Source organism: Lissotriton helveticus, chromosome 6, assembly GCF_964261635.1.
Source record: "Lissotriton helveticus chromosome 6, aLisHel1.1, whole genome shotgun sequence".
Taxonomy (NCBI): Eukaryota; Metazoa; Chordata; class Amphibia; order Caudata; family Salamandridae; genus Lissotriton; species Lissotriton helveticus.
This window is the reverse complement of record NC_136067.1, coordinates 708,889,707-708,910,558: the sequence shown is the minus strand read 5'-3', so window position 1 is coordinate 708,910,558 and position 20,852 is coordinate 708,889,707. Positions and strand designations below refer to the sequence as shown.

Below are 20,852 nucleotides of genomic sequence, written 5' to 3'. Positions count from 1 at the left end.
TGACAGTTTCTTGGCAGGACTAAGAATCCTGGGTTCTATGTGTGAATTTGATGGCAATTTGGATAATTATTTTAGAGATCAAATTGTTTTCAATTGTCATGACAAACGTGTTCAGAAAGAGTTATTGTGTTGTCAGAATCCTAATCTTTACGAAATGTTAGAAATTGCCAGGGGAATTTAATTATTAGTGATGGCCTCAAAGGAGTTGAACATGGGCAGAGACCTTATAAACCCAGAACATGTAAATGCAGTTTTTTCAAAACCTAATCTAAACCCGAACAAGGGAAAAGACAATAGAAAAGGAGGGAGAGTAACATCACATTCAGATGTAGATCAAGTTCACACTTTGCGAACTCCAATCGATGCCCTGCAATTGGAAAGACATGTGTGAAGTGTAAAACAGTAGGGCATGTGCAGGAATGTCCAGAAAGTGGGGTTCATCAAGGATGATGGGATTCAAGATAGTCACAGTGAGGAGGTGGAAAATGTGGATAGTAGAGTGGTGCTGTCCATCAAAATGGTTGAAAAGAGATAACACACTTTCAGGGGTGTGAGCCTGTTTGTGATATTGGTATTGGGGAAGTAAAAGTGGGAGTTGCAGTGGATTCTGACTCTCCCAACACCATGCTCACCGATGATTTATTCAGGAAAGAATGGAGTGCAGTTCAATTATCTCCTGTGGACACACGCACAAATGCACAAAGTCAGGAACGCTCCATTGAGTGTGCGGAGTCAATTGAAGGAGCACTTGAACAACCTGTGTTCAGAAAAGGTTAATAAACCAGTTGACTCCTCCCAATGGATCACGCCTATCGTAGTGGCAAAGAAAACAAAGGGGGACATGAAGCTCTGTGTTGACCTCAGATCTTTGAATAAAAATATCTTGGTGGACTGTTTCCCCCTCTCCAAGATTCAGGAGATGCTGACACAAGTGGGACGTGCCAAGTTATTCTCCCCAATAGATCTGAGGGCAGCCGACCACCAAGTAGAATTAAGTATAAATTCCAGGTCGATAAATGTGATTGACACCCCTTTTGGTGCGTTTAGGTGTTTATGGTTACCAGTTGGATTGGCTTCAGCCTCATTAGTGTTTCAGAAACTGATGCTTTGACTGTTCGGAAACAACAAGCAGGTGATAGAATGTCAGGGCTTTTACTCAAGGGAATAGCATATGAGCGGGGTGCTGGAGAGCATGACGTGTTTGAGGGATTAAAAAATTTGGTCATTAAGGCCCCAGCTCCTAATGCTTCAACAGGGATTATGTGACCTCAACTGTGATGGTGAATGCTAGTGATGTGAGGTGAGGTGCAGTCCTCTCTCAGATGGTGAATAGTAAGGAGAATACTGCGGTGTTCACCTTGAGGATATTGTTCTCGGTGGAACAAAACTACAGCATCATCGAGAGGGAAGCACTGGCATGTGTGTGGGCAACGAGACAATTTGCAATGTATCTTTTGGGAAGAACATTTTCACTTCTCACAGATCATAAACCTCTGGTATTCTTGTTATCTGAGAAGAATTTCAACAGAGGAAGTCCTTTGTTGGTAGGACCACTAGCAAGGATGTATGAATTCAACTTTGATGTCAGACATATTCCTGGTGCAAAGATTTCTCAAGCTAATTTCCTCTCTAGATGTCCAGTGAACAGTGACGACAGTGGAGAGAAAGATGAGGAAGTCAAATGTGTTATTGGCAAGGTGGATGGAATTGTGATTGCTGGAAGGATGAAATTGTTCCAAGAATGGAAGGAGTGTTCTGTGCACGAAGGCTGTCAAACAGCTTTGAGGACCTTCATCACTGAGGGTTGGCCTCAAGAGAGGAATGTTGGTGACGATTATAGACTGTATTTTAAAATCAGTCGAGTGACGAGTTGTCACTGAACGGTGAGTTGGTGTTGCGTTGCAATTTGTTGATTCCTCCAGTTACTCTTAGAGCTCGGTTGGCAGGGTTAGCCCACTAGGGCCCCATATGCATGATAGGCACCAAAAAGAAGGTACGTAGTTATTACTGGTGACCTGGGATGGACAATGAGATCGACATGATTGTGAGTGATTGCATTGGGTACAATCAGGCTGCCAAATCTTTGCGGTTTTGCAAAACTCCACTATTCCCAGTTGAATTCTCGATTGGAACATGGGAGAAATTAGGCATGGATTTTGTGGGACCAATGTATTATCTTCCAATAAGCATGAGATATGCCTTGGTGTCTATAGGTTACTTTTCTAAATGGGTGGAATGCAAGTATATGAGGGAGCCACAAATTACTGCAGTCGTTAAATTCCTCTCTGCCTTTTTCAGAAGGGAAGGCAGTCCCCAAATGTTATTTACTGACAACAGAGTGCAGTTTAAGTCCAGGTCTATGCAAACATTTGTCATTTCATATGGAATCAAACATCTAGTAGCTGCTCTATGTAGCTCACAATGGTAAAGAGGACCAACAGGATGTTAAAATAAAGCATCCAGGTGACTTTGTGTTCTGGGGTGAAAGTATTGAAGACAGTCCAGGACAGTCTGTGGAGTTACATTAACATGTGCACTCTTCCACTGGGGTATCTCAGTTTGTGTTATTGAGAGGTAGTTACTCCTCTTGCGAACTGTCACCAGGTTGGGTTGTGGACCAAACAAATGCTGAGGATGCATGACTTAAAAGAGGTGTGTTGCAAGGTGACGGAAATTCAGAGGGAAAGTAAAGATAGGTAGGATGTTTTGAACAGAGTGAAAGATGTACAGTTTGAGGTGGGAGATGGGGTGAAAATTAGAAGGCCACATGGTAAAAAAATAAGTGGTTCGAAGTTCTTCCCAGATATGTGCGTTGTAAAGGTGTCTCTGCATGCAAAACTAGTAGAGGATGGTAAATGGTGGAACAAGTGCTGCATTGATCAAAAAGGTGGGTTATGTAGTTGTTGGGGTGCTTACCTAAGGGGTGTCTACTGAAAGCATGAGAGTTGGTGGAGATTGGTGGCTTGTGGATGAGTGTAGAATGAGGAGGCAGTAGAGACACAAGTAACCAGGTCAGGGTTACCTAGTGATGGTGGCGGGGGAATTGTTGTCATCCAATGTGAAGGTGAGGATACTAATGGGAATCTTGTCCCTTCTAGGGATTCCTCTAATGCCATTCAAGGTGGAAGTACGGATGGAATTACTCACACGGTCTTCCATAGGAGTGGCGGGGAATAAGGAACACCAGTTGCCCAAAGTATTTACAAAATTATATTTTGAATTAATCATTTAGGTTTGGGGGGACAGATAATGGTATGTTCTAATTTATTTAATTTGTTATTGTTTATTTTATTGATGATATTATATGGAAACATGTGCTTGTTTATTTTATTGATAATGCTATGTGGAAATATTGCTGTTGCTTCTGCAGACCATTTTCTTGCTTTTTGGGTGTCCAGCTGGCGTTTTCCACTTTTGCTCTTCTTTTACATTTCTTGTGCAATTATTCTTCATATTAAGTTTCCCTTCAATATACCCCTTTTCCTTTAGTCTTTCTTGCTCTTCTTTTACATTCATGTTGCAATTATTCTTCATTTTCTTTTTTTCCTTCATTGTGTTTTGTTAAGGGGGAACATAGTGTTGTATTCTGTTTCGGAACCATGGTGTCATAGTTCCAGTTTACTGCTCTAGATCTTGTCAGTTGAGGCGAGATCTACAGTAGTAAGCTGGAACAATGACACCATGGTTCCAAAACAGAATACAACACCATCCTGCCCCTTAACAAAACATATTGAAGAATAAAAAAGAACAAGAATAATAGTTGCACCAGAAATGTAAAAGAAGATCAATACAGTATAAAGCTTTGTGCTCCTCCTAGATACTGAAAGAATCAGTTACTGTCCTAAAGTACATTACCTGTTTTTTTTTTCACAGAGCAACCGCGTTTGTAATACGATGAACAGCAATCACTTAGTTTGGTAGATTTGCAAAAACACTTACTTATGTTTTCCGTAGTCGACCATGACTCTTCGAGACAGGTGCTGATCAAAGCTATGCGAATCAACAGTAGAGGTCAGCTCTTTTTTTCCTTCATTTTCCTCTCGAGTTTTGGTGAAAGTCCTGGATAAAATCATTTCGACTGGACTCGGTACATGATCTCGGTTTTCAACTTTAGAAAGTTTATAACAAGCACCTTCGTCAGTCTGAATAGCAGATTCACGAGTGAAAGAAACACTCTTCAAGCTACCTTCGTTCACCTGAATTTCTACTGAATTAGAGTTTAATGGTTTGCAAGTGCTAATATCTTTGCACACCGTTGGAGGGGCGGATTGGTCTTTCAGATGAGCAGAGCACAAGATACAAGTAGTTCCTTTCTCTAGCAGTGTAGTTGTCAGGTTACTAGGTCTTATTGTGATCTCACCGGACATTCCGTGGTCCCCAAGAGGCAGGCTTAGCCAAGGGTTCTTAGGCAGCAGCCCATCCGCTTTCCTAGTCACTTGACTGTTCACATTAATCCCAGAAAGTCTTGGTTTGAATGCACTCAGTGTGTTTTGGAGGCACAAACACCCAATATTCTTCGGTCTGCTGAGTTGCCTCTGACCGCTCCAAGTTGGTTTCAATGGGGCCTCTTCGTGTGACTTTGAAACCATTTGCTGTACAGTTTGGTCTGTAGTGTGGTTACTAGAATTTAGAGATTTTGCTGGGGGCATGTCTGTGATTACATCTTGGAAAGCTTTAGATTGGAGAGTTAAACAATTTGGCACTGTTTTTTTGGTAGCAGGTACGCCTTTGGCAGTGAAGGTAAACTCTTCTGGGTACTTCAGCACTGGTGAGGTTTTAGAAAATATCGAATCCCCTTGATAACTTTTCGTAAAGTCATTCGATGAATGGCAAATTCCACTAAAACGTTTAATGTTTTCACCAGTTTGAACACTAGCTTCCAAAACTGATCTATTGTCACCGGCAACTAAGTTCTTTTGCCAGTAAATAGCTTGTTGTACATCACTGGGCTGCACTTGTCCACCACATGTCATCAGGTTGATTAAAACACGACATCTAAAGGAAAATGGAATGTTCAACAAAGAAACTTAATTAATTGTTCACGCAATACGGCAGGATGCATTATTTACACTGCAATCTGAACATTAGTGTGCAAATAAAATTGCAACTGAACATCAACTACAAAATGCATTTTTAACACTACTTAGTTCACTTTATACAGAAATGCTAGGTTGAGCTCGGTGCACAGAGTTATTATGTTATGCTATTTTTATAGAAAGTACAGAAAAATGTACAGCTTGAGAAAAACAATTGCTTTGTTTGTACCCTTCTAGTAACCAAACACTCTGTGGACATCAGAGACATCACAGACATCCCATTGCAGAGCTGGATGGGAGGGTGTCATATGGTATTTTTTGATATTTCCTTAAGAACCAATTAGTGCCTACCCTGGGTTATGTTCTGTTGCTTGAACTATGCGGTGATCTTGATTACAGCATGCATGAAACCTTCAGGTTCATCTTGAGCTTTTCACAACTGCAAGGCCTATCTCTTCCATAGGATAACACTGGGTTACCTTATCACATTCAATAAGCTGGTCTTTGGCAACAAGACCTCTCCACAGGACTCCACCATTTGGTGGCCCTCGGAGCTAGGACCAAAATTCACACCAGAGACCACACAAAAATCTTGGGCTCATTCTAGATGACAAGTTCAACATGATGGCTGAAGTCAACGCAGTGTGCACCTCTTGCTTCCACATTCCACTCATGCTACGAAAGATCTTAAAATGGTTTCCTCAGTACACCAGACGGTCCAGCATGCAAGCACTCGTCACCAGTAGGCTGGACTATAGCAACACTCCAGTAGCAGCTCCTCAAGGGAATGCTGCGGGCGGTGGGTTGGGGTGGGGGAGGGGCAGGGGCAGGGTGGGGGGTAGTAAACTCCGGCATACGGCCAAATGGAGGTAAGTAAATAAATAAAGAAACCAAATTACATTGCGTGCGCTGCAACGCCAAATGCCCATGCAGGGCGTGCAATATAATTCATTTGATTAATGTATTTGTTTACTTATCTCTGTTCGGCCATATGCCGGAGTTTACTACCGCCTGCCCCTCCCCCGCCTGCCCCACCACCCCACAGCACTCCCTCAAGGAGCCCGGCCACTGCAACATTCTCTATGCTGGAATCTTCAAACAAGTCCTATACCGGATCCAGACTATCCAGAAGAAAGCAGGAAGACACATACTCATCCTCCCATGCTGCACCCACATCACACCGCACCTCAGGAAGCTTCACTGACTCCCCATTCACAAGCGCAGCCAATTCAAACTTCTCACGTACACATAAAAAGCCCAACACAACACAGGACCAGAATACCTGAACAGCCACATACACTTTCACCAACCTACCAGACACTGACGCTCTGCCTCACTCGCACGCGCTCCCTGCTTCCACAAAAGCAAAACTGGAGGTTGCTCATTCTCGTATAACGCACTCAAGACATTAAACGACCTCCCTCAACACATCAGAGCCTCCTCCTCAATTCTTGAGGTCCGCAAGAAGCTGAAGACCTGGCTCTTTGTATAAGCATCTTAGGGACCACACACTTACACACTTGCCAAAGCGCCTGGATAACCTCGTGGGTGATTAGTGCACTATACTAATCAATATAAGTGAACTTTCAATTGGGAGAAAGTAGGAATGTTGCGTTTGGTCTCTAAATAATTATAATTTAAAATCCTCTTTAATGGTAGGGTCAGATTTGAAGTCACAATTATGAAAATGCTACTTTTGGAAATTTGGCATTTTCTTGTCCTAACCATTTGGTGCCGGCAGCCTGTATCCTGGGTCACATGACTAGGTGTAGCTGGTAGTTAGTCTTTGTGTTTTTCTCCCAGACAGTCAGACAAAGGGGAAATATATGTTGGCAGGATGGGCCATCTCTGATTTGATAGGGAGTGGAGCTGTCACCTACCACTCTTGCACATCACAAAGACTCTGCCTCAGCACACTCACAAAGGAATTCACACCATTGTATTGTACCACCAGACAAGCTGTGGCCAGGGCAGGGAGGAAGGAAATTCCAAACAACTCTGAGAGTGAAACCTTCTAGAAACTCCTACTTCAAACCTGGCACCATGAGTAAATAGTGGATCCTCAGACCCAACTCTTCAGTACACTTCTGGACCTGTGGAAGGCTCAGAAGAAGGACTGCTCTGCTGCCCGAAGGAATGAAACTCTGCTGCCCTGCTACCCTACTGCTTGAGAGAGAAGGACTGGACATGCATCTGAACCCAGGACCACCAGAGTGGCTCCAATGGCTAGGTGGCTCTTTATCAGAGCCTTAGTCACAGAAAAGGCTACAACCACCTTGAACCCAGCCCCTAGATTCTGTGTACTGTGATTCCCACCCTCCCCCCAGTGGTGTCATCCCAGTCCTGGACCTTTGAAAGTAGGCATGAAGGTGCTCTGCCAGCCGAGCTGTGGTCCAAGCAGAACTTACAAAGTGCAACGCATCGCAGCCTCACATTGGAACTTCTGCTGCATGACGCATCCCTGGCTCAGGACCTTGCAGCTCCTTGGAATCACCAGTACACGATGCATACTCTGCACAGGACTTTATATTGCAGCCCTGCAGCTCATCGGAACTGCAGCTGTGTGACGCATCCTCGATGCAGGACCTCGCATCTCAGCCCTGGAATATTGCTGCGTGACGCATCCTCGACTCGGAACTTCACAACGCACTGCAACCAGGAATTATGGTACTTTGTTCAGCAGTCCTAACTCGGTTCTTTTATCTGGCCCAAGCTCCATCGTGGTCGGCTTGAATGCGTAACTTTAGGCCGGTCTGGCATGACCTGATAACAACAGAAGGCGCTTTGTGCTTGTGCCCTACTTTTACCTAAATCTTTAAAAGTGCATAGCACCGGTACTACTAATTGGATTTTTGTTGATTTGGTGTCAAATAATTTATTACAATTTCTCTATTTTTCGAAATTGGTGTGGGTTTTTTCTTGTGTTGTGAGTTTACTTTATTTTTGTTTGTGTGCGACATAAAGAATTTACACCTTTCCTCTAAGTTAAGCCTCAATGCTTTTGTGCCATGCTACCAGAGGATTAAGCACTGGTTAATTCTGGGGTTTGCTTGTGTTTTCCCCTGAGAAGAATTGTGGTTTCTGCTTGAGGGGGGTTTAACCCCATGAACTAGTAACCCAATTTCCTACAGAAAGACTCTTACTTATTCTCAAGTATCGAGATTTCCTATTCTTAAAAACTCAACAAAACAAAATCATTTAATTGGAATTCAGATAATACGTACCTCTGTGATAAGAGTGTTGCACGTTGCCTATGAATTTCAGGATGCAGTTCAGACAATCGATCAGAAAGTTGGCAAAGGCGGAGTAATTCTTTATGAGTAGGAGGGGAATGATGAATTAAGAAACTGCTCACTTCAATCTTCCAGGCAGGGTTTATAAATACTACACTGTTGGCAAAACCCAGCTTTGTACGGATTCCAATCTGCAGAGCATTTTTGAAGGAAATCTGAGTAAGAACCAGCTGGTACCACCAGGCAACCTGAAAAAAATGTTGTGAAAAATATTAATGCACACATGGCAAAATACAGCAGAAGACTGTGGTTTGCAAAAAATTATCGATAGAAGCGCAGACGAATCAAAGAAAAAGAATGATGGAAAATATGACTCCTTAATGCACCTTATGTCAAAATATTCTCATTAATTCATTCTAATTGATTCATTTATTCATGACTCTTTGTTTTGTAGTTGCCAAAAATGTAGCAGGGATTTTATGTGACAAAGTGAATTAGGAAATTTGATGTACGTACATATGTGGTATCTGTACAGTGCAAACCTAGGCCCAATCAGCATTCCAAATTATAGGTGCATAAATGAAGATGGGGGTATTGCTTAGTTTTTTCCTTTTTTGCACTTTGTCCCCAGTCTGATGGCGTCTTGGCTGTGGGTGTACCGAGGGTCACTGGTAGATTATGAGGCCAGTCTCTAAGATGTTGCAGTTCGGCATGGGGAGCCAGTGGAGTTCCATCATGGTGGAGAAGTTGCAGTCACGTTTCTTCAGTCAACTGATAAGGCATGCATAGGATTGTAAAATGCCCTTAAGGGGGTCGGGGGGGGGGGGCACTGTGGAGTTTGGGAAGCAGTGGAGCTTTGAGGTTACCACCTAGATGCAAGGACTACTGGAAGGGTTTGTGCAACAGTTCTGGCATTTCTTTTGGGAAGGAGTGATTTAATTTTTTGCAGTAGAAAGAGCTGGTATAAGGCCATCTTAGTTAAATGGCTATGTGTTCCTTGTGGGAGTGTTTGGTGATCCAGTGTGAATCTGTGTTATTCAGCATTGGGTTGAAAGTTGGGTTTCGAATCTATCCACTTTCATGTCCCTTGAGCCAGAGAAATCCTTAAATAGTTTGCTAGTTGGCAGTGACAGCTTTCATTTTGTTCTTTCAACGCTGCCTATATGTGCAATCGTAGAAGACCAAAACCATGTACAAGATGTCTGCCACACATAGGGGTCGATTAGGATGGTGGACCGAAATGGGTACTGTCCGCCATGGTCGTGGAAATTTTACTCCCGGCTGCGCCGCGGAGATTCCGCGGTTGGGATTAGGATAATCATGTCACGAAACTCCGACCGCGGCGGACGGATCATAACAAACACCGTCCGCGGTGGACGGAACACATCTAACTCCGTCCGCGACGGACGGAGCCCAATGAACAACCCCCGCCGCGGACGGAAATGACCGCGGAAAAAAACACATGTACCGCCATACCTGTGAATACTCCGTGTCCGCAATTAGGATAAATCCGCCGTACCACGGAACGCACAGCCATCCACGTCCGCGGCGGAAAGAATGCAACGATAAATAGTGCATCACTGCGGAAGGCCAACACGCACAACATCCCTAACGTCAAACAAATGTCAGAAAGAGTACCGCAAGTACAAAGCAAACATACGAACAGTGACAAGGCCCCCCCCCCCCGATACACCAACACCAAGCACAAGCCAGCATGACACGCCCCAAGTACCCAATAATGCACACTAGTCAACACGCCCACCTACCACCTGACTGCCAACAACCATTGAGACACGGCTATAAAATGACACCCACACACTACCACAATCCTTTGCATCACAGCATTGCTGCTAGCAAGAGGCCCTAATCGAGATACAGCTAACTCACATAGAAGACACACAACCACCACCCTACCACACCCACCACACAAACACCCACCACACAATTCCTACACATCACACACCACACACCTGCACCCACCAACTCACTCAACCCACACACTGAGCACCACACACCATGGCACCCAAAAAAACCACTAAATTCACGGAGACAGAGTTGAAGGTAATGGTAGATGAAATCATCCCTGTTGAGTACCACATCTTCGGGGCCCAAGTCCAGCAGACGTCCGTGGCGCAAAAGAACCACATGTGGGACAGGATCGTCACTCGGGTGAATGCTTCAGGGACCGTGCCGAGGACGAAGCATGACATTCAGAGGCGGTGGCATGACCTGAAGACCCGGGTGAAAGGCATCCGCGCAAAAAACTATGCAAGAGCCAATCATACTGGCGGAGGAACACCCCCGGAGCCCATACCCTTCACCGATTGGGAGGAGAAGGTGCTGGTGATACTTCACCCAGAGAGTCTAGACGGACTTGATGAAGGAGAAGAGGCTGGTAAGTACAAACCAAGCCCCACGATCAGTACGACATGGTCAGGCTCACACAACTGAGAAGACACATCACCTATGCCCCAAACCATGCACGTCGGACACCTACTCACAAACATGTACATGGCTACCAACAGGCCCCCATGTTCACGGGGAGGGTGGTGGTGGTGGAGGGTGTGGTGTGTGAGAGGTCCAAACTACAACTCCCAACAGGCCCCCATGTTCACGGGGAGGGTGGTGGTGGTGGAGGGTGGGGTGAGTGAGAGGTCCAAACCACAACTCCTAACAGGCCCCCATGTACACGGGGAGGGTGGTGGTGGTGGAGGGTGTGGTGTGTGAGAGGTCCAAACTACAACTCCCAACAGGCCCCCATGTTCAAGGGGAGGGTGGTGGTGGTGGAGGGTGGGGTGAGTGAGAGGTCCAAACCACAACTCCCAACAGGCCCCCATGTACACGGGGAGGGTGGTGGTGGTGGAGGGTGGGGTGAGTGAGAGGTCCAAACTACAACTCCCAACAGGCCCCCATGTTCACGGGGAGGGTGGTGGTGGTGGAGGGTGTGGTGTGTGAGAGGTCCAAACTACAACTCCCAACAGGCCCCCATGTTCATGGGGAGGGTGGTGGTGGTGGAGGGTGGGGTGAGTGAGAGGTCCAAACCACAACTCCCAACAGGCCCCCATGTACACGGGGAGGGTGGTGGTGGTGGAGGGTGGGGTGAGTGAGAGGTCCAAACTACAACTCCTAACAGGCCCCCATGTTCACGGGCAGGGTGGTGGTGGTGGAGGGTGTGGTGTGTGAGAGGTCCAAACTACAACTCCCAACAGGCCCCCATGTTCACGGGGAGGGTGGTGGTGGTGGAGGGTGGGGTGAGTGAGAGGTCCAAACCACAACTCCCAACAGCCCCCCATGCACACGGGGAGGGTGGTGGTGGTGGAGGGTGGGGTGAGTGAGAGGTCCAAACTACAACTCCCAACAGGCCCCCATGTTCACGGGGAGGGTGGTGGTGGTGGAGGGTGTGGTGTGTGAGAGGTCCAAACTACAACTCCCAACAGGCCCCCATGTACACGGGGAGGGTGGTGGTGGTGGAGGGTGTGGTGTGTGGGGTGTGTGCGACAGGACACAGAAATGTTTTCAAATCGATATGAACATGTAATGGCCACATTACTGACCAGCTCTATCTTGTCCCTCAGGTGATCGTGAACTGACTGGGGAAACCAGTACACGGCCGCAAGCCTCGCCTCCCACACATACCTGACTCTCTGGTGACGAGGACACAGGCAGCTCCCGTGCGGAGGATGGAGCGGGACCAAGCACACAGCCAGGGCCATCTGGCTCACAGGGACTCCCGGGCCCGACAACCGTCGCATGTGTGACTCCAGCGACACCTGCCTCTGTGATCTGCAGAGTCCCCACCACCACCACCACCACCAGTACCACCAGTACCACGACTCCTGTCTGTGCCACCCAGCCTAACCCAGCGCACGATGCAGGTCCATCGGCCTCACACCCAAGCAGGGTGAGTGGGCCACAAAGGAGAGAGGCGACGGGACATCAGGCAATAAGGCGAGCCACACCCCGCCGTACAGAGGAAAGACAGCTACCCCATCCTGTGGCAGAGTCCCTACAAGCCCTTGCCAGGTGCCAGGCGTCGTACGACCGTTCCCAGGAACATGCAGATCGTGCACACCAGGACTCAGTGGACAACACCAACATGTTGCGCGAAATCTCTGGGTACCTTGGCCAGATCGTGCACATCATGGGCCAACAGACAACAATGTGGAGGGAATGGATTGGCCGGAACAACCCCCCCCCCGCCTCCACCAATTGTCGTAGCGCCACCGCCACCGTCACCTCCACCTCCACCGCCACCGTCAACTCCGCCTCCACCGCCACCGTCACCTCCGCCTCCACCGCCGCCACCACCACCTGTGCCCCTGGCTTCGGATGTGGCCCATGACCAACCTGCACCCCCAGCTGACTCTGTTCCACCTCAGAGACGGAGGGGCCGCCCGAGGCTGGAAGTGGGTGAGAGCAGTGTTGGAGCGCCATCCACACGCTCCAAGAGGGGCCGCCAATGACTTTGTCACTGCCTGTGCCAGACATTCACCCTGCAAAGTATCCTGTCCCACATAGACAATCATAGCCACTGGTCTGCTGGACTAGCCTGACACCCCCCAATGTGGTGTCAGCACGGACATTTCATCTGCCATTACCTTCAACTCCAACTCCCTCCCCACCCACTTACTTGTAAATATTCACCAGCACAAAAGCACAACCTGTAAATAAATTTCACTTACACACTCAATGATGTTTTGCCTCCATGTTTATTCACATGATTGCCTTCAGAAACAGACGTAAACAGGTGCAGGGATCCTAGTCGTACATGATCATGGCGCTGCGGGAGTGACCTAGGGAAAATCAGAGACAGCAAACACACGTCAGGAAACAGATTCACACACATCACAACACACTGCACAGCAACATTACACAAACTACACTCATCACTAAAGCATGGGATGAGAGGACACACATCATGGAGACTTGTATGTCCAAAGAAACGAAGACACACATATGCAACCATCACAAACAAGAACACACAGCTGATGCACCCCACATCCACACAACACCAGCAAACATACATAAGGCATTGTCAACTGGCACAAGAGGTAGTTACTCACATTCAAGGGAAGTAGCGATCAATGAGCTGGCGCCTCTGGTCCACACCTTCCTCCTCACCACTATCCTCATCAGTCGACATGGGTGGGATGGGAGGCCGAGGAACTTCTTCGTCTTCAGGGTCCAAGAGCAGTTCAATGTCATTGCGCACTGCCAGGTTATGGAGCATGCAGCAGGCAATCACGATCCTGCATACTTTTCCTGGTGAGTAAGGCAGGGCGCCTCCGGTCTTATCCAGGCACCTAAACCTAGACTTTAGCAGTCCAAAGGTACGTTCGATCACTCTCCGTGTCCTTCCATGTGCATCATTGTAGCGCATTTCACCCGCTGTCGTAGGATTACGTAGGGGACTCAGGAGCCAGGGCCTGTTTGGGTACGCCGAGTCGCCTAAGTAGGGGGATGACAGACACAAATATCACAACAAGAAATGGTGGTTACCCCATGCCACACAGAGATCACAAAAGTCCCCACTGCACACTCACCAACAAGCCACGCTTGACCGGGTCGCAGATTTGCCATCAGTTGGGGGACAATGCTGCTCCGCATGATGTGGGCGTCATGTGCGGACCCAGGAAATCTTGCACACACATGGCAGATGATGTTGTTTGCCAGGCACACCACCTGCACGTTCAGCGAATGGAAGTGTTTGCGATTCCTAAAAACCTGCTCACGTGCCCGTGGTGGAATGATAGCGATATGTGTGCCATCAATTGAACCCACAACGTGTGGTATGTGGCCCAGTGCATAGAAGTCTGCTTTGACAGCTGCCAACTCTTCCGCCCGTGGGAAATGTATGTAGTCATTCTTGTACAGCATCATAGCTCTTAAAACATCCCGAAGTACCGTGCTGAACATGGACTGTGACATCCTCCCGGCATATCCAACTGTGTACTGAAAGGTGCCAGTAGCAAAAAAGTGTAGGGCATCCATCACCTTTGCTGTGGGTGTAATGGAACCAGGATAAGTCCTTCGTGGCTGCAGATGAGGAGACAATTGGGCAACAAGCTCCATCAACCGTCGTCGATCCAGCCGGAATTTCCTAATCACCTCCTCGTCAACCATATCCTCCAGCACAGTGTATGGCCGATGCACATTTGGAGCTCTCCTGTGTGGGAGAGAAATGTAACTTGGGTCAACTTACAAACGACGCATCCGTGTGCAACTCCATCACATGTGAGCCAACATTAGCAACAACAACTTTTCTAGGGAGAATGGTCATATGTGTGACATCTCTGATACTCTATACAATACGTAGTGCCCCTTTAACAAAGTGCAGCCACTTGCAACAGGAAGTGTGTCAACGCAACGTAGTCACATGTGAACCTTACTGACAATACGTGTGTCTTTACCCTAATGTTTAATAGCCACATCACATACACACATGCAAGTGCATGCACACAAACGATAATGATACACACGCACCATGTCATCATGCACCAATGCCAACACCAATAATGTTGTCCATACGGTAATTACATGCATGGTGACACAACGTCCAAAACACATACACTGAATGCATGTGTACCACCACCACTAAAGTCACCTCGCCAGAACCACACACTGACAACAGATGCATAATTTGGCCGTACAGCCGTGATGTACTGTGTAGTTGTGAAGATGTAATAACGTTTGTAGGGTCACACCCAACGTCAACACGTCCAAATGCACATCTGTTGCCCATTGTGTGCCCACCGATGGGCATAGTATGGACACACATGCAATAGTGTATGACATATGACCTTTCCCTATCACGCTCACAACCCTCATGACGCAACTGCACACAACACATCACGGTGCAGCGTCTGACAAGATAACATAATTGGCGCCGCCATGGCGGTGCACAACTTCCGCTACTTCCCAAAGGCCATACGCGGCCAGCGGCCCTCTTCCCATTGGCTGCATGTGCACGGACCGTCACGGGCACACATCGGCAACCGCACGTGCAAGCTTCAGACACGGATGCTTCAGTTGCAACAATGTTCTATCACTGGCGCCACCATGGCGGTGCACGTACTCAGCGGGGGAGGTGCAGGCCTATACACCCTTTAGATGTACTCAATGGACATGCCAGTTCATGTCCCCTCTTACAGTCACATTGCATCATCCACCGTACACCGGCCGGAGCGGCCGGGCCTAGGACGGCCGTGCCGGCCATATCCACAACTGCCGTGCCGGCCATGTACACAACCGCCGTGCCAGGCCATGTACACAACCGCCGTGCCAGGCCATGTACACAACCGCCGTGCCAGGCCATGTACACAACCGCCGTGCCCGGCCATGTACACAACCGCCATGCCAGGCCCGGCCTAGGACGGCCGTGCCGGCCATGTCCACAACTGCCGTGCCGGCCATGTACACAACCGCCGTGCCAGGCCATGTACACAACCGCCGTGCCAGGCCATGTAAACAACCGCCGTGCAAGGCCATGTACACAACCGCCGTGCTCGGCCATGTACACAACCGCCATGCCAGGCCCGGCCTAGGACGGCCGTGCCGGCCATGTCCACAACTGCCGTGCCGGCCATGTACACAACCGCCGTGCCAGGCCATGTACACAACTGCCGTGCCGGCCATGTACACAACCACCGTGCCAGGCCCGGCCTAGGACGGCCGTGCTGGCCATGTCCACAACTGCCGTGCCCGCCATGTACACAACCGCCGTGCCAGGCCATGTACACAACCGCCGTGCCAGGCCATGTACACAACCGCCGTGCAAGGCCATGTACACAACCGCCGTGCTCGGCCATGTACACAACCGCCATGCCAGGCCCGGCCTAGGACGGCCGTGCCGGCCATGTCCACAACTGCCGTGCCAGGCCATGTACACAACCGCCGCGCCAGGCCATGTACACAACTGCCGTGCCGGCCATGTTCACAACCGCCGTGCCAGGCCCGGACTGGCACGGCGGTTGTGGACATGGCCGGCACGGCGGTCCTAGGCCCGGCCGCTCCGGCCGGTGTACGGTGGATGATGCAATGTGACTGTAAGAGGGGACATGAACTGGCATGTCCATTGAGTACATCTAAAGGGTGTATAGGCCTGCACCTCCCCCGCTGAGTACGTGCACCGCCATGGTGGCGCCAGTGATAGAACATTGTTGCAACTGAAGCATCCGTGCCTGAAGCTTGCACGTGCGGTGGCCGATGTGTGCCCGTGACGGTCCGTGCACATGCAGCCAATGGGAAGAGGGACGCTGGCCGCATATGCCCAATCGCAAGTAGCGGAAGCAGTGCACCGCAACAACAGGGCCAGTCATTGGCCCATTTCACGAACACGCTTCCAGGGCTGACCAATTGCTGGCTACGTATGCCACTGACACGTGCTGAGGGCCCTATATATGTGTGTTGTCCAAAAGCACACATCCTACCCTGGGAACCAGTGCTGCCTGTTCACCTCGACCTGCTGCTGCTGCTGAGCTGACCACCGACTGCTGCCTGTGGCCATCACCTCGACCTGCTGCTGCTGCTGAGCTGACCACCGACTGCTGCCTGTGACCATCACCTCGACCTGCTGCTGCTGCTGAGCTGACCAACGACTGCTGCCTGTGACCATCACCTCGACCTGCTGCTGCTGCTGAGCTGACCAACTACTGCTGCCTGTGACCATCACCTCGACCTGCTGCTGCTGCTGAGCTGACCAACGACTGCTGCCTGTGACCATCACCTCGACCTGCTGCTTCTGCTGAGCTGACCAACGACTGCTGCTCTAGTCCCATACTCCGTGATCTTGCCATGTCGAGAGGCAAAGAGATCCGGTCTCGTCCCTTCACCGCCGCGGAGCTTGATGTCCTCGTGGACGGTGTGCTCCGCAACTATGGACGACTCTACGGCGCACCCGGACGGGTGGTAAGTGCAGTGTGGGACATGTTGGTGTGCATGAGAGGGCCAAATGATCGTGCATACTGCTATCTTAGCTGTGTACTGTGGGCTCGACATATGTTCCGGATTGTGCATGGCTGCTGACAGATACATGTTGCCCCTATGTGTGTGACAGGCCAACTGTCCACTGACTTACACCCTTTTGTCTCCCATCATGGTAGGTCAAGCTGCACCTTCGCAAGGATGTGTGGAGGAGCATTGCACGGAAAGTACGGGCATTGGGGGTGTGCAACAGATGACACACACTGCCACAAACGCTGGGACGACATTTCCAGGCTGAGCAAGAATGTAGCGGAAGTGACACTGGGGATGATTCCAAGGACGCCCCGTCTGGCCCGACGCTCCATGACCCCTCTCATGCACCGTATCATTGCAGTGACGCATCCTGAACTGTCCGAACGTCTGAGTGTCGATCAACAGCAAACTAGCGGTGAGCATACTGTCTGTGTAGGAAACTTGTGAGCGCAATGCATGTATTGGTGCACAGACACAGTATTGAGTTCCGTGTTGCGTATGTATCTCTGTGGTGCCATGTTGGTCCCATTGGGTGGGTGTCATTTGACATCCAGGTCCGCAATGTTGACAAGCCAATTGCTTAGTAGTTGAGTGTTGAAGCACATCCCCTAGTGGTCCATGGCCCCATGGCAGGAAATGTGTGCAGATGTACGTGCTCCTGCCCTGTCCGCATGCTGTACATGTGTCACGGCCACCAACGCTTATGTAATGTGAGGATGACTGGTAGAGGTGGGCCGTGTGCAGGATGGGGGCTACAATTACTTTGTCAGCTATGGAATTTGGCAATCCTTGTACTTCTGTACGTGAGTGTGCCCATGACTTACACCTCTTTTATGTGCATTTCAGCTATGACAGAGGACACTCGGCCACAGACGGAGGAGAACAGTCGAGGAAATGAGTCCGGGTCAGACTTCGCACACACGCAGACTGACACAGAGGAGGGCAGCGCCGGAGAGGGGGACAGGACCGTCCCTGAGGACTCGCATGTGGAGACACCATCGTCCTCATCTTCGGAAACTCTTGGTGAGCCTGCACTGTTGTCACAGACTGGGAGTGGGCAATCATCACCTTCTGTCGGAAGACAGCACACAGGGCCCATACTTCCGCCAACTGCACCATGTACTGTTCGTGGCCGCAGGAGTAGGGGGAGCAGAGTGGCGTTCGGTGCAGGCACCGCTGCCCCTGCCACGGTGAGCCAAAATGCACTGTGTGCTGAGGCCGTTGATCTGCTGCGACAGCTGTGTGTGGGGCAGACCAATATGACAAATGCTTTCCAAGACCATGATAGGAAGTTGGGGCAGGTGGTGGCATTCATGGAAGGGATGCATGGCGATCTTGCTGGTCTACACAGGACAGTGCAGTCATTGGCAAGCAGTGTGTCGTCTGCAATAGTACAGTCGCATGGACAGGGTGCTACTTCTGTTTCCCCATCTACACCACTGGATGTCTCAGGGGGTAGTGATTATTCAGAGCAGGACTCAAATACAGGTTATTGCACTAGAAGCAGCGTCAGACAGCACGTCAGGGCACGCAGGGCACAGACCCCATCCCCTAGATCAGCTAAATCTGTTCACGAAGACAACGTCAGATACACTGGAGTACACACACACGATCCACACGTGTTGTTGGGGGACATGCCTTCAGGAGCTACACAGGCATTCAACACAAAAGGTACTCCCAAGGCAAGGGATACTCACAAGTCCATGGACAGTCCCTTGGACAAGGCCACTCAAAAGACAAAGGACCCTCCTAAGAGCAGGGAGACTCCCAAGGGCAGGCCCACAACAGAGGAAAGGGACCCTCCCAAGGACAAGGACAGTCAGGAGACAAAGGCTCCTCCTAAGAGCAGGGAGACTCCCAAGGGCAGGCCCACAACAGAGGAAAGGGACCCTCCCAAGGACAAGGACAGTCAGAAGACAAAGGCACCTCCTAAGAGCAGGGAGACTCCCAAGGGCAGGCCCACAACAGAGGAAAGGGACCCTCCCAAGGACAAGGACAGTCAGAAGACAAAGGCTCTTCCTAAGAGCAGGGAGACTCCCAAGGGCAGGCCCACAACAGAGGAAAGGGACCCTCCCAAGGACAAGGACAGTCAGAAGACAAAGGCACCTCCTAAGAGCAGGGAAACTCCCAAGGACAGGCACACAACAGAGCAAGGTCCTTCTCCCAAGGCCAGGGACACACACAGAGAGCAGGTGTCTACTGGAGACAGGTGCACCACAGACGACAAGTCTGCTGGCAGGAACAGGGCGGCGACCAGAGCACAGGCAAAATCCAACACTCCACCTAAGGATAAGGCACATCCTACGGACAAGGCTTCTAGCATGGACAATGACGCAATCAAGGACAGGCATACTTCACCCCTGGCTGCACTGAGGCTGATGTTTTCAAATGAACGCCAAACAGATGTCTCCGTGGAGGAGTCCCCCCATACCTCCACTCCCATCCGGCCCAGTCAGAAGCAGAGGAGGGAGTCCCCTGTTGTTGCATCCCCCATTACACATGATTCTGAGTCCAGGCGGCAGGCACACAGCAAACGACAAGCAGGCTCCAGCACGTCCCCAGATACCCGATCCCCGGCTGCAGATGCTCCACCTATGGTGGGTGATAATTCTTTAGAGTCCCCACCACTTGGCAGTCCTGTCCTGTCCAGGGTGCACTCACACATCCCTAAGAAACGCAGACACACACCATTGACACCTGCCCACCCCAATGTCGCTCAAGGTCAGATATCCCCAGCTCCCAGGGCCAGCCTGCCTCCTGGCCCATTCAGCCCTGTGGCTCATCATTTCAGTGGTCCCAGTGGCGCAGGTGCAGTTGACTCTCATTTATCAGATAGTGGCACTGTGTCTGTTGTTGGCTCTCATGCATCATGTAGTGGCACAGTCTCTGTTGTGCCCTCTCCTGTTGCTGGTCCTGGCAGTGTATCTGGGTCTATGGCTCACGTGTCAGTGAGTAGATCTGTGGCTGTGTTGCACACTCCTGTTTCTGGTGCTGGCAGTCTGTCTGGGTCAGTGGGTCACATGTCAGTGACTACATCTGTGGCTGTGTCTCACATTCCTGTTGCTGGTGCTGGCAGTGTGTCTGGGTGTGTGGCACATGTGTCTGTCACTCGGGCTGTGGCTGTGTCTCACACTCCTGTTGCTGGTGCTGGCAGTATGTCTGGGTCCGTGGCCCATGTGTCTGTCACTCGGGCTGTGGCTGTGTCTCACACTCCTGTTGCTGGTGCTGGCAGTATGTCTGGGTCCGTGGCCCATGTGTCTGTCACTCGGGCTGTGGCTGTGTCTCACACTCCTGTTGCTGGTGCTGGCAGTATGTCTGGGTCCGTGGCCCATGTGTCTGTCACTCGGGCTGTGGCTGTGTCTCACACTCCTGTTGCTGGTGCTGGCAGTGTGTCCGAGGCAGGTAGTTCACGCAGTCCCCCTGATTCTGTGATGTGAGGTGCTGATCACTTCACTCAAATGTTATTTCACATGGTGTGTCCATTGAGAACTGCGTTGCACTCTTGTAGTCCCTGGGACGGGTTGGTTGGGACACGTACTTGTGCTGCCTCTGATGTACCTGCTCTGTACTCCACAATGCCATGTAAATGTTCTGATACTGCATTCTGCCCTCTCACATGCTGCCTCTG

The 20,852-nt window shown here is 49.9% G+C and overlaps 1 protein-coding gene and 1 long non-coding RNA gene across 7 annotated transcripts in view; one reads left to right on the top strand and one right to left on the bottom strand.

Moving 5' to 3' along the window:
• The window catches only part of LOC144762888 (uncharacterized), a 438,864-nt gene that overhangs the window by 274,268 nt on the left and 143,744 nt on the right, over positions 1-20,852 (top strand). The gene's annotated exons all lie outside the window — the stretch shown is intronic.
• Positions 1-20,852, bottom strand: part of LOC144762887 (uncharacterized) — a 258,891-nt gene that overhangs the window by 234,479 nt on the left and 3,560 nt on the right. For 5 of the 6 annotated variants that reach the window (XR_013596158.1, XM_078648184.1, XM_078648182.1 and 2 more), the window contains exons 2-3: positions 8,261-8,517; positions 3,940-4,995 (exon numbers count right to left, since the gene is read on the bottom strand). Coding sequence is in view for 5 of the 6 variants with exons in the window: in XM_078648184.1 (XP_078504310.1) it covers positions 3,940-4,973 (1,034 nt within the window). In the remaining variant the exon portion in view is untranslated. Of the gene's footprint in view, positions 1-3,939; positions 4,996-8,260; positions 9,929-20,852 lie in introns of those variants that run through there. The other variant, XM_078648183.1, reaches the window with a different exon arrangement.